The sequence below is a fragment of the Verruconis gallopava genome (genome assembly GCF_000836295.1).
Source record: "Verruconis gallopava strain CBS 43764 unplaced genomic scaffold supercont1.14, whole genome shotgun sequence".
Lineage (NCBI taxonomy): Eukaryota > Fungi > Ascomycota > Dothideomycetes > Venturiales > Sympoventuriaceae > Verruconis > Verruconis gallopava.
The window spans coordinates 50,748-63,544 of record NW_015622150.1 but is presented as its reverse complement, the minus strand read 5'-3'; the positions used below and the strand labels follow the sequence as shown (position 1 = coordinate 63,544).

General features: G+C 52.3%; 5 protein-coding genes across 5 annotated transcripts; 3 read left to right on the top strand and 2 right to left on the bottom strand.

Annotated features, from left to right (window-relative positions):
• Window positions 1-679: 679 nt before the first annotated feature.
• On the bottom strand, window positions 680-3,557 carry PV09_04757 (uncharacterized protein; the record flags this gene model as incomplete). The annotated part of the gene is made up of 4 exons (XM_016358165.1): window positions 680-2,816; window positions 2,874-2,963; window positions 3,026-3,445; window positions 3,512-3,557. 4 exons carry the CDS (start codon window positions 3,555-3,557, stop codon window positions 919-921), a joined length of 2,454 nt encoding a protein of 817 aa, XP_016213783.1. The 3' UTR covers window positions 680-918.
• A 1,826-nt stretch (window positions 3,558-5,383) lies between these two features.
• Window positions 5,384-7,264, top strand: PV09_04756 (uncharacterized protein; the record flags this gene model as incomplete). Its single annotated transcript, XM_016358164.1, has 5 exons — window positions 5,384-5,858; window positions 5,913-6,178; window positions 6,231-6,352; window positions 6,407-7,121; window positions 7,196-7,264. 5 exons carry the CDS (start codon window positions 5,384-5,386, stop codon window positions 7,262-7,264), a joined length of 1,647 nt encoding a protein of 548 aa, XP_016213782.1.
• Window positions 7,265-7,734: 470 nt separating this feature from the next.
• PV09_04755 (uncharacterized protein) lies at window positions 7,735-8,625 on the top strand (the record flags this gene model as incomplete). The annotated part of the gene is made up of 2 exons (XM_016358163.1): window positions 7,735-8,029; window positions 8,087-8,625. 2 exons carry the CDS (start codon window positions 7,735-7,737, stop codon window positions 8,623-8,625), a joined length of 834 nt encoding a protein of 277 aa, XP_016213781.1.
• A 452-nt stretch (window positions 8,626-9,077) lies between these two features.
• Window positions 9,078-11,129, top strand: PV09_04754 (uncharacterized protein). The gene is made up of 2 exons (XM_016358162.1): window positions 9,078-9,197; window positions 9,264-11,129. Exon 2 carries the CDS (start codon window positions 9,871-9,873, stop codon window positions 10,918-10,920), a length of 1,050 nt encoding a protein of 349 aa, XP_016213780.1. The 5' UTR covers window positions 9,078-9,197; window positions 9,264-9,870; the 3' UTR covers window positions 10,921-11,129.
• A 95-nt stretch (window positions 11,130-11,224) lies between these two features.
• On the bottom strand, window positions 11,225-12,452 carry PV09_04753 (uncharacterized protein). The gene has a single exon (XM_016358161.1). The coding sequence runs from the start codon at window positions 12,144-12,146 to the stop codon at window positions 11,544-11,546; it is 603 nt and encodes a 200-aa protein (XP_016213779.1). The 5' UTR covers window positions 12,147-12,452; the 3' UTR covers window positions 11,225-11,543.
• Between the last annotated feature and the right edge of the window lie 345 nt (window positions 12,453-12,797).

Sequence of the window (12,797 nt, the reverse complement as noted above, 5' to 3'; positions counted from 1 at the left end):
AGACGAGTCGAAATGTCCAGAGCAACTGGACTGTGATTTTTCTATGACCGCAGACGCGATCACATCACAAGTCGAGCATAACATAGCTACACGAATGTTTGACTCTCTTCCTTTCTACTCCACTCGCTACCTCTTGTTCTAGCCTCACTTTTTGTGCACAAGCTAAGCTCTTCAAAAATTAAAGAAATCTCCTGCGGTATTTCCTTATTGTTGCGGCCTGGTGGAGATTATATCCGTGATCGGATGAGGTGTACAATTACGAGTACAAGCTCCAGTCGTTCAACATGTACTCTTCAAGTACGACATTAATGCCAATATAGTTATGGAATACTGAGAGGCTATGTAATACTCATACGATTTTTAAGTTACACTGCATCACAGTGACAAGCTTAACACAAGGTTCTCGGCAGGACACGTGATTTGATGTCCTCCAATTACCAACGTACAACGCGGGTTCGTGTAAAACTTTTGGCTATGACTTCAATTCACGTTATGGAATTTAGAAATATCCTCTGGAAATATTTCACAACTAGAGTTCCTATATCTGGTCTGATTTGCGTGTTTATTAGTGGACTCTTGCTTGAATGGAATGTCGTGGTGCCGCCGATGTGATTCATAATGGGCGCGACTGAGACATTAATCTTTGCTAAAGGTATCGCGAAAGCATGAGGATTGACTTGTCTGGTATTATGCCCCATACTGTTCTCGTATTGCCTAAGCTGATTGGTTCTGTGCCCCAGCTTCTATGCTGGATACTGAGGTTAAACATTCCTATTCCATCATTGGACGCAGCCTTGATCTTGCCATCGAATCTGCGTACGGTCTTTGCTATTAATTCGAACCTGCTGTTAGAATTTTGGTCATACGTTGCCACGTGGCATCCCCTTCTTTGAAATCCTGCCAATTATCGGAGGAGCCCTACGTCGAAGTTCTCGCGCCCCGGTGCGAACCCACAGGGCTGAAGGTAGCTTTTGTATTCCGCATTTTTCCCGAGTTACTCCGGTTGGGCGCTCTGCCCTTAGATGTCACTTCTTCATCCAGGCCAGGGGAATTCGCGGAAAAGAAGCTTCGATCCCCATTCGTGCTCTTATCAATGTATTCAGGCTTTGGCTCCACAAACGCGCGTTGAAAGTAGTCTCCCGTCCCCATGGGCATCTCCATTTGTGCTGTCAAATTCAGCTTAACGGACCACATAAGGTGGGTCAGCGGGTCCGAAAGGAGTTCCTCGACCTTTTCCCGTCCTAGTGGAACCCCTTCCCTGTCTCGAATCGAGCGGGCAATATGGAGGAGGTACTCTACGCGTTCTTCTCGAGCATCTTCGACATCATTGCACAACATATCTACACGATCTTCGAATTTGCCGTGAAAATAGCCTTCGTTACGATCATCGTTTGGTGCGGTAAAGAATGGGCCACGACGACGGGGTGCTAGTGAGTCGTAGAGGGCCATGTCGTCGTCAATGGGTTGCCAGGTATTCCATATTGGAACCTGGCGCTCTTCCCACTCAGCGTCAGGCTCGCTGAGACCAATTGTCGAGATAGAGCGATGTGAAGGTTCGTGATCTGTATCCGGACTGGTTTGCTGAGAATCTGTAGTGGCAAGTGCTTCTGGACGATTATCTCCCAAACGCTTGCTCAGAATATCATCCCAGGAGCGCACTTCTTTTATCTTCTGCGGAATCGCTGGTGCTTGAGACGCGCGTTTTAAATTCGTCCGTCTAGCGACATCGCCGGGCTTGTCTCGACGCTGCAGTGCTTGTTGCGTTTGGTGGGCAAGAACTCCTAGCCTGCCAGATCCTGGGGTCAGGGGTTTGTGGAATGGATCCAGCGAGACGAGTTCATTTGAAGTGTCCTTGTCGCGGTAGTATGGTTCCCGTGAAGCATCGACGCCGGCTTGCTGTCGCAGTTGGAGCTTTCCTTCATGCCACAGATGAGTCTGGTGATCTTGCTCCAGTTTGAAGACTGGTAACACCCCCGCATTTGAACTTTGCGATGGACTCGGGACAAAGCTAGACGAATTATATGTATATCGAGTCGTTTCCAGGCCCGTGGGCTCGGTTGACGCGATCGAGAAGCGTTGATCAAGTTGGCTGTAGTTATGAGAATCTGTCGGCGAAGAATACTGGGACTCAGTGAGCGGTGCTAGAAATGTAGAAGTCTCTTTTAATAAATCTCTGTCGTCAGTCGTATTAGTCGCAGTGCGCTGCAGCGAAGGCACGAGATGTGTATTGGCCGATGAGACAAATGACTTCACATTTGGAGGAGCCGCTTGTTTGGAGTCACGGTCACTTAGGTCAAATTGTGTGTTGAGCTTAGTGCTTGAGTTGAATGAGATTACAGCACTTTGTGGCCGAGGTGAGTGCAGTGGTAGTGCTACCGGAGTTGGCTTCTGAGTACGCAATGCGGAGGCCTCAAAAGCACTTGGAGATAGAGAAACGATCGAACTCTCTTCCTCAAACTGCTTGGCTAGAGCAATGAACATCTCGATTTGATTGCGAGGCATAACGCTGCCAATCTTCTGACCTTTGAGCTGACGCACGCCAAGGGCACCTTCGATAGCCTTTCGCCGGTATGAGAACAGACCGACATTGACCCATTGCAAATGGGCTGCAGACCAAGCATGTGCCTGGATGTCGCCTCCTCCATCGATGGTGAACTGGATTTCACCATCTCGCTGGCCCTCGTTTTCATGGAGATGACTAGCAGATGGGAGCTCACGACCGAATGCTTGCCTAACAAGAGCGAAGTGCTGACCAAGCGCGTCAAAGGGATGTGCCGTTTGCAAGAGCTGGACATTATTTTGCACCTTGCAGGTGTCTAGAAACAGTAAGTCAATCATATCTGCTATAGAGCTTAATAATTTTCGTTCATTACCTGTCTTGTACAGAGTTTCTGAATTTTCATCGGTCATGCTGCTGAGTACACGACAGTTACCGAGTACGAGAGATGTGTCAGGTGGAGCAGCTTTCAAGTTTATTTAGTCAGCTTGATGCAGTGACTCGCAGTGATAGATTGTGTTAACTTACTTCCTAGCTCCTCCTCTAACGGTGAATATCCTCTGCGACCGCGAGGCTTTTTGAATTTCATATAGTGATGTAAAGGAACGGGCTCCTGGGACGCCATGTGATCAGGCCGGAAGTCGCGAGGGGGGCCCAGCCCAACACGCGCCATGTCTGCAAACGTAGCCTGACGTGATTCCTGGTCTGTCTGCGAGCTTGGATGATGAAGATCACGTCCTGTGTCGGTCTCTGCGAGGTACGAAGGGTTGGTGCGAACAAGCTTTTCGGATTTGTCGCTTCCACAGGTGGAAGTCTCGTCCTCGTCCGTTGGTCTCGATATAACAGTGATGTGAGGTGTGAGAGTGGAATTAGACGAGGGCGGTAGGGAAGTTACTGGCTGACGGCCCCTAGGAGCTGAAGATGGTGGAGGGCGGCGACCGCGGCGAGCTGGAGAGCGTTGTCAGAGACACGGTAGCAGAGGCGGACAGATAATGAGCAACATGAGAAACTCACTTCGGCGGCGGCGTACAGGAGGGTCGGAGGCACTGGCTGGTGCCATGGAAAACTCTCCTGCGGGAGCTTTAGAACTCGCCACAGGCAACGCTGGGTCAATATTGCTGGTCTCAGGCGTCGACTGCAGAAGGTGCTTTCTTCGCTCTCGCTAGGGCATGAACAGGGACAAAAACCAACAGCGAGGCCACTCACCGATGGATACAAAACGACTTTGAGAACGAAGCTCGCTACCAGTGTATTGACGACAGACTGTGTAGGCACTTCTATGTTGCAGTGAGGAGGACGACGAGCCAGCACTGAGAGTTGGATATGGAGCTGTCGATCGGGCGGTGGCGACGGAGCCGGGAGGAGAGCGCGACGGAGGATTTTCACGGCCGTTCAACGGTAGCGGCTGCCTCAAGCAGTATGATTATAGCGGAGGGAAGGTGGAGCAGAGTCGAGGCGACTTCCTTTTCCGATCTTCTGACCCAGAAGTCGTGAAAAGTCAAGGCCAGAGGGCGACGAGGAGAGAGCAGCAGCGAGCGGGTTTGCCGTCGCGTTCAATTGACTTCAGCTTATCTCTTCATTCCGCAACAGCAACGACACGGCCGGTACCGACGTGCCCCTTCACTGGCTTGTACACAGGACGTTAATAATGCAGGGTCAAGACAACGCCGGTTCCGTCATGCGCAGAGCCCAAACATTGCTACTATCTAGGCCTACTCCCGTACAAACCTCAGTCGCGACTCTGCAGATCGGCTGTAACTCAGGCGACCATGTAGACTCAGAAGTCCGTAGCCTAGCTTGGATCGTTCATACTGTTCTGTAGCAGGCCTCTAAACATCTCCAGTTGATCACCCAAAAAATTGTGTTCTCAATATCTCCATATCGTCGCCAACGAGCTGGCATGGGATTCAAGGAAACTGCGTACATGACTAATTTGCTCCATTTACAGGCCTGCGAGGTTTTAGAGACGCTGAAGATAATCGTTAGCATGTTGAATATCTACAGGTGCCGTCGTCGCCGGCGCTGATGATTCTCAAAACAATCGTAAAGTGCGTCTGGCTAAGTCATAGGCAATTACCCCCGAAATGTCTGAGGCGCCTCATTTACTAGAACAGGCCTTTCTCCTGCTACTGCATAAGCAAGTCTTTGATAAAGGTAGCAGTTAGCGCCTGCACTTTAATGGCCACGAGCTTAGCACATGTAATGTACGGAGACGAATATTGTGATGTGGCAGGCTTTCCTTCCACTGTTGGAATTTCTCCTCAGGAGTCCATACGAATATTTATGCCACTTTCCCTCGCGGTCGTCTGGGTTTTTGAAGTCGAACGCGTCGGTGATATGCCCAGGGCTGTTCATATAATGTTTAGGACCAATGATGCGGCTGTAGTGACTGAAATGCGAAACGGGTGATCATTATTGAGACGACTCTGGATACGAGGAGCGGAGAACGTATTCCATTAAAGTCCTAGAAAGTTACCTAGGTCTCTTCCGTTGTTGCCACCCACGCAGATCCATTCAGTTTGAGCTGTCCTGTTGAGGGAAAATTTGAAGGCGGCATTTGCTAACATCAGAGCGGATTGGTTGTTGGGAAACTCGTGCGATGAGTGTTAACATGCAGGGATTTTTCTTGAAGTCTCTCGAATCGAAGGGGCAACGCGTTATATTTAGTCTCTGCTTGTTAGCCTAACTACACCGTTATGGGGCGAACGCGGATGGCTGACACGGAGAGCTCATGCGTGGTTGACTGTCGCGCAAACCCTGACTGTGCTGCAAAGACGTTCCCAGCTACTCCGGAAACGGAACCCTTCGGAGAAACTTCACAACAGCATATGTCTTACAATGTTGGCCAAATTGAGAAGGCCTGGATATCAACTTGATGTCGTCTGAATGCCGACTTCGAACAAGTTCGGCTCTGTGGAGCCTACGTTTGTTGCAAAGGTGCCAGGCTACACATCTCCGAAGTTCTCATTCGTAACAATCACCAATCCCGGCGATCTGACGGACAAAGAAAAGAAGAGAAAGATCCGCCAACACGCCAAACGACAATTTGATCGATCGAAGGCTAGAACATATCGAGCACGCTTCGAGAATGAAGGAGCACACGCCAAATCTGTACAACGTACGCCAGCTGTTGTGCCGCTGAGTAATGCATCACCTGAGCCCATTACAGTGGACCAGACGGGCGCACAAGATCGAAGACTCGAACTCATCCCTTCAGTACCCGTTGCTAGATCCGTGTTGACAACTGCGCCCTTGATACCCATGAGCTATCTAAGACCTCTCGGTGCTGGCCGGGGTTACGAACCGTTTAAGGCATACCCAGTTCCAGCAACACCTAGAATGATCCAGTTGCTGGATTTTAGTAAGCAAGAACAGACAGATATTCTTTGGAGAAGTCGAGTTGACAAATTGTTAGTGGTGCAACACCGAAGTTTGTATCAGCGCCCAATGGCATCGATTTGGCTAAGTATCGGCATGGCTGACAAGGATTGTTTCTACATCACTTTGGCCCAGGCATCGAATTCGTTATCAAGATTCCAGGGCAACCCTTATCCTGAGACTCCCGAGTCAATAAGGTTTTATTCCAAGGCGGTTAAAGCGCTGAATAAGCGCATATCTTGCGACGCTGACAGAACAAGCGATGGCGTTGTTGGCACGATTCTCGGCCTCGCTTATCTTGACGTGAGCCTAAACATGGGTACCATTATCATATTTGGCACTGATGCGGGAACAGATGACTTATAACAAATGGGAACGATGGAGAGTGCATATGAACGGTCTTAAGAGGGTCCTTGAACTTCGTGGTGGAGCGAACACGCTGCAATCTTCCTACGAATTGCAAATGACTACTTTTTGGTAATGACAAGCGACCTGAAGCACAAGAATGAACGGGCTGACTGGACATTTTAGGAATGATATTAGTGGCTCATTGACACTTGACAGTACGCCTTGGTTCCCGCTTCCGGGCTTTGCGGCAGCTCGAAAACAACCAAGTTATGATCATCGCCTACGTAAATTTGAGCCTGAATTCAAAGACGGCACATCACTCGCGGACGGGCTGAGAAGAGCCATTTACGATCTTGCAGACGTTGCAGATTACGTCGAAGGAAACGGTCTGAGCAGCGACGAATCACAGCGCGAACTTTTCGTTGCACAACAGTTGAATCCAGTCATACATGGCCTTCTATCTCTTCCCCGCGTTTCGCCCGAGAATGCAATCAACGAGGGGTGTACTCATCTTCGAGACGCTGAGATGTTGCGCCTATCTGCTCTGCTTTTGTGCGGGTTTATTAGAAGGCACGCGCAAAGCGGCTTGCCAGCTATTGTTGAAAATCGATGCAGGCTTAGAAACCTGCTACATGACACGGCAGGCAGCTCGGGTTTGCACTTAACCCTGAGACTGTGGATTTTAACCATGTCTGCACTAGCTGACCCGTATGATCGAGCCGATGATGTGGCACAACTGGCTTTGACGATGGAATTGCTTCAGTTGCGAAGCTGGTCCGCGGCACTTGCGCTCCTGAGAAGCTTCATTTGGATCAGTGAGATGCTGGATGAAATGGTGCATGTCTTGGGAGACGAAGTCGCTACGTACCGCGCGATGTATGCAACCGGAATCCGGTTGGTAAGTGGCTTGAACGCTATCGATTCTTAGGTTCCACCCCGCAAGCTAATCAAGCGGTAACGGTGTCATAATAGCGCTTTGGAGTGTTACAATTTAAATGGCCATTTTTCTTTGCGTGCCGAAAACTGATGCGAGGATTCTAACTTGCTCGTCCAGCTAGACTAGATGGGGCAGATGTGACATTCCAATTTGGAAATGATCGACGCATTTAGTTCTAGACTTGTTCTCGTCATTAAGACGAGGCTTCAGCCTCGTTCTTTCACCCTCGGAAATATTTAATTCCTCATTGCGTCTTCACAACTACCCACAAAGGAAACCTAGCCATATTACGCTGGCGCAAAGGGCTCAATCCTAGTGTCAGAATCGCATGAACACCGCGAACTGCCCTGTTCCCACGAACTGCGCACCTACCTTTATTTAGCAAGTGCTTTCAAGCTGGATGGCTCGCTGTCGACGCCGGCTCATGAACGAAACTACAAGAAAAGATGGCTATAAATACTGCACCGCGCAGCTTATGAGATCTGTCTAGATCAATCGGCTTCGCAAAGTCCAGACGTGCGAACACTGCAGATTCTTCAAGCGGAGCGACAAGTTACAGACAATTTACCTCCTTATGGCAGCAGACAATCTCTCCCTCGCTGGCAAGACTGCCATTGTCACTGGTTCAGGCCGCGAGAATGGCATTGGTGCCGCAATCGCAACTGCGCTGGCTCAAAACGGAGCGGCTGTGACGATTAACTACGTCTCCGACGCGTCGGAGCCTCGTTCTGCTAATGTAGTCAAAACCATACGTGACCTGGGCGGCAAGGCTATTGCAGTTCGGGCCGACGTGAGCGTGCCGGACGAAGCCAAGCGGCTCGTCTCTGAAACTCTCAAAGCATTCGGGACGGATCACATCGACATCTTAGGTACTTTGAACACGCTAATATAGTCTTTTGATCAGTTCGTACCCTAACCCATCACAGTCAACAACGCGGGCTCCGGATGGCCTCATTCAACGTTGGACATCTCAAAGGCGGAACTGGAGGCCATGTTCACGTCCAACGTCTTCGGGGCGATCTTCCAGACACAAGCCACGGTGCCGCACATGCCCAAGGGTGGCCGAATTGTCAACATCACGTCGATAGCGTCGAAAATGGGTATGGCAGCGTCACCGATGTACGGCGCGAGTAAGGCAGCGCTAGATAGCCTTACGTTCACGTGGGCTAGAGAGGTCAGTTCAAATCGTACTGCAGGTCTCGAAGCCACGCTCACGCCAGACCAGTTCGGCCTCAGTAAAGGCATCACGGTGAACGCGGTCGCTCCCGGGCCAGTCATGACAGACTTTGTGTCCGCGGGCGAAGTTGAGATGGACTTCACCGCTTTCCTAGATATGACGAGAGCGGAACGGCGCGTTGGCACTGCGCAAGACATCGCTGACATTGTACTCTTGATTGTGCAGGAAAAGGCTCGATGGATGACCGGGCAGTACGTCTCGGCCAGCGGCGGAATTACCGGGCAGTAGGGTCCAGAATTGCATGATCCTGATAGGATGGAACGTACTTTTTTTTTTTTTTTTAAAAAAAAAAATTCAATTCATCGTTTCTGATGGCGATCTTGACACAGATTCCTTGTCACTTTGGCTCTTTCAAGCCCCACTGGCTTGTGGACATGGAGCGGCGAAGCAGTGATGTAGCTTTACGAGCCTGGGCAGAGGCTGGAACAGACCCAACGCAAGCTGCACCTTGCTTGGAGCAAAATTCTTGACGATGAGATCAACCGGCGCGCCAGAACATGTAAGCTGCGGAGATCGAGAGCGGTGCTACGGCATCTCACGTTCGGGCCCGACCGTGCACGGCGGTCTCGGGACTAAACCATGATTCCCATGAAAAATTGGCGCGATAGCGGAGACGTGACAGAAACGCGGCCCCCCGCCCTCCTTTAAACTTAGGCCCTCCACTTCGCAATCTCGCCATTGTGAATCGTCCGCCCCGGTGACCGCAGCTGCAACCTGGAGCGTTCTCACTGCCGTCTTGGATCTCACATCCGTATAGGGTTGTATTTATAGGGAAGGTCTGCCAAGCGGACATCTAACGGGTTGGTCATTCTCCACGTCAAAAGCACAGTCACTTCAAGAGCCAAGCTGAATCACAATTATGCCAGTCCACGATGTTGTTTCTGAGCTCGAGGCGCCGTTCACGGGGGACACCATTCTCCAGATTAGGACGGGGAAGGTGAAGTCTGTGTTCGGGCTCGGAATACAGTCCGCCATCTACAAGACGGAGCGGAAGGAGGGCGTGAAAGTCGAAAAGCTCGGCTTCGAAGGCGACGAACATGCCTTTCACGCGCACGGCGGGCCAGAAAAGGCCCTGATGCAGTACTGCAGCCGGCATTACGACACGTGGAAGCGGGAGCTTCCCCAGTCGGAGCACCTGTTCACGCTGGGCGGGTTCGGCGAGAACATCGTCGCGCCGTCCGCCAACGAGCGCAACATCTGCATTGGCGACATTATCGCGTTTGGGGACGAGGTGCTGGCGCAAGTTACCTTACCGCGCGCTCCCTGCGCGAAGCTGAACCACCGCTTCGAAGTGAAGGACATGTCGCGAAGGTCGCAAAGCTTGGCCCGCACAGGCTGGTACTACCGAATCCTAGGGGAAGGGATCATTCGGGCGGGTGACACACGATCAGGCTTGTCGAGAGGCCAAACCCGGGCTGGACAGTGGCCCGCGTCCAGCACTACCTCTACTTGGACAAGTCCAACGTCCAGGCCATGCAGGAAATCGTTGCACTGGAGGGCCTTGGCAAGGAGGTGTTCAATATCTTTCAGAAGCGTCTGGAGAAGAACGAGGTCGAGGACCAGGAAGCGCGGCTGACGGGTGGAAGCGCCGCACTCGCTATGAAGAAGTGGGCAGACTACAGGATTGCGAGCCGCCGCATGGAGACACCTCGGATCGTGGGGTTGACATTCCAAGCCGTCGAGCCGGAGCAAGCCCCTGCACCAGTTGAGCCTGGCTCTCATGTCCGCCTAAAGCTTGGGGGGAAGCTCGTGCGAGCATACTCGGTGGTCGGCGGCGACAGTAACTGCTTCGAGCTGGGCGTCGCACTGGACGCATACAGCCGCGGTGGCTCCAAGTACCTGCACGAAGTGGCCAAAGAAGGCGACGTGCTGCAGGTCGGCAGGATCACCGCCTCGTTCCCACTGTCGAAGGAGGCCGATCACCACGTGATTTTTGCCGGTGGGATCGGCATCACCGCTTTCGTGGAGGCGGCCCACGCGCTGCAGAAGTCCGGCGAGAGCTTCGAGGTGCACTTTGCCGTGCGCTCGGCCGAGGACGTCCCGTTCCACCGCTACCTTGACTGCGTCGAGAATCTCACCATCTACAGCAAGGCTGCGGGCCAGCGGATGGACGTGCGGAGCATACTGAGTCGGACGAAGGCGAACACGCACGTGTACTGCTGCGGTCCGCAGCGACTCATGGACGGCGTCGCGGAGGCCGCAAAGGCGTGCGACATCGACGCGGCCAACGTGCACTTCGAGACGTTCGAAGTCACGGCCGGCGGGCGGCCTTTCACGGCCGAGCTCTCGCTCAGCAAGCGCACCGTCGAGGTCGACTCCGAGCACAGCTTGCTGGAGGCGCTTAGAAGCGCAGGGTTCGATATCGACAGCTCGTGCGAGGTGGGCAACTGCGGCACCTGCAAGGTCACGTATTGTGCCGGAAGCGTGCAGCACCGAGGCACGGCGCTGGTGGAGCAAGAAAAGGAAAAAGAGATGCTGACGTGCGTCAGTAGGGGAATAGAAAGGACTGTGCTGGAGCTGTAGAGATCGCTGCGCGTTTCGCCCGTCCTATTTCCTCCACCGAAGCTGAATCTTTTCTCTCAAACGACGGAGGTTCATTCACACCTTAGAAGATAGTTAAGCTGCTGTACTTTGCTCTTCGGACAAGGCCCTGTGCCCACACGGCCAGACGTAGAGCCACGCGTGCGTTCACCAAGAAGAGCAGGTGGACCTTTTTTTTTTTTTTTTTTTTTAATTTTTTCCTCTCCAACGCCGACGTTCGTCAGTCGTCTCCCGGAAAAACAAAGTATAGAAAGAGCAAGAGAGAAAGCGATGTGGCACGTCATGATTTCAATGTAAACTGAGAAAATTTGGTTCAGACTGAAATAGAAGATAGGTGGTTCGCTATTCTGTCGTTACTCGACGGCAGAGCTATGCGTTTTAACTCGAGCAATGCTTCGATCCACACCGTGTCAATTCCCCTCCGCAGCGTGAAGATCCATAGCCAGCTCGGCAAGCCGGGGATGTTTTCCGTGAAGGCTCTGGCCTGGTCAAAAGAAACTTCCCTTCTTTTTCTCTCTGCTCAAACTGAATAAAACGGCGACGCTCCCCTTGTCGTGAGTCACGCGTGATCGTTGCGGATGTTGAAGAAAGGCGAACGACGACAGCTAAAGCAAGCCGGCCAGGTCTGCGCTCTTGATGACCGTGGCCTGCTTGGGCAGCACCTTTTGGACCAGCACGTTGTGCACGTCTTGGTCGTAGTCGGCGCAGCAGTCTTCCAGAACAAAGAGGCGGAAGTCCAGGTCGGCCAGCTGCCTGACGGCGCTGAGCACCGCGCCGGAGGTGACAATGCCGCCGAGGATCACCGTGTCGATGCCGCGAGCGCGGAAGTCGTCCAGGATCGCCGTGGACGGGCCCGTCATGAAGGTACCGTACCTGATCTTGCGGTGCAGGCGCTCGCCGGGCGCGGGCGCAAGCGCCGCGTGGATCTGCGTCGCGGCCGCGTCTGGAGCCATGGCCGCACTGATCTCGCTGCTGGCCTTTATGGCTGCGAAGGTGGCGTTGTGATCTGGGATAGCCGCAATCTCGTCCGCTGTCAGCGCAGCGTGAACGTACGTCACCGTAATGCCATGCTGGCGTGCCGTCGAAGTTGTGGATGCCGTGCTGGCGACGACCGCCGCCGAGGCGTCCGCGGGGAGACGACTGAGGAAGCCGTTCTGCAAGTCGAGAAGAAGGAGACTGGTCTTCTTGGCATCGATCTTTGTCGCCATGGTGTGTGGCTTAAATTTGTAGCAGAGGTTGGCGTCCCCCAAAGCTTAGATGATCGATATGGTTAGGTGGGATCTATAGGTTTTGCGGTCGTCGTGTATGATGCTTCCTTGGTAAAACGCTGCAGAAACTCAAGGCCTTGCATGGCCAGCTTAAATATGTATTTTGCCATGGCGGTTGAAACGCAGTTATCGGACTTTTGATGAACACTGCCGAACGAGACACTAAAGTCCGGCAGATTTCTCCACTGACCGTAAGATGTTTGGAGTAGCAACCTGGTATTCAGGGTCGGTGCAATTGTATCTTCTCAAGAGTCGGCCAGCCGGCATCGGCTGGGAACGGCCAAATCGGCCATGCACTGCCGATAGCGGCAGGTTTACTTCCATAGATGAAATCAAGAGTCAAAACACTCAGTAGCAAAGAAAATGTGTGTTCAAAAGGACCACAGCATGAATTGAGACATGCACACTCACACACAAGTAAAAGTGGTTGAATCTCGAATATAAACTGTATGTCTGTGTATGCATCTACGCTGCAGCGACTGTGGCAAAAAGCGGAAGCAAGGCTCAGTACAGCCGTCCCAGCTCGTCTAACAAGCTGTCTGCCCATCTTCAACAAGCACGCTTTCACCCGGCTCAGCATGCGCGTTCGCA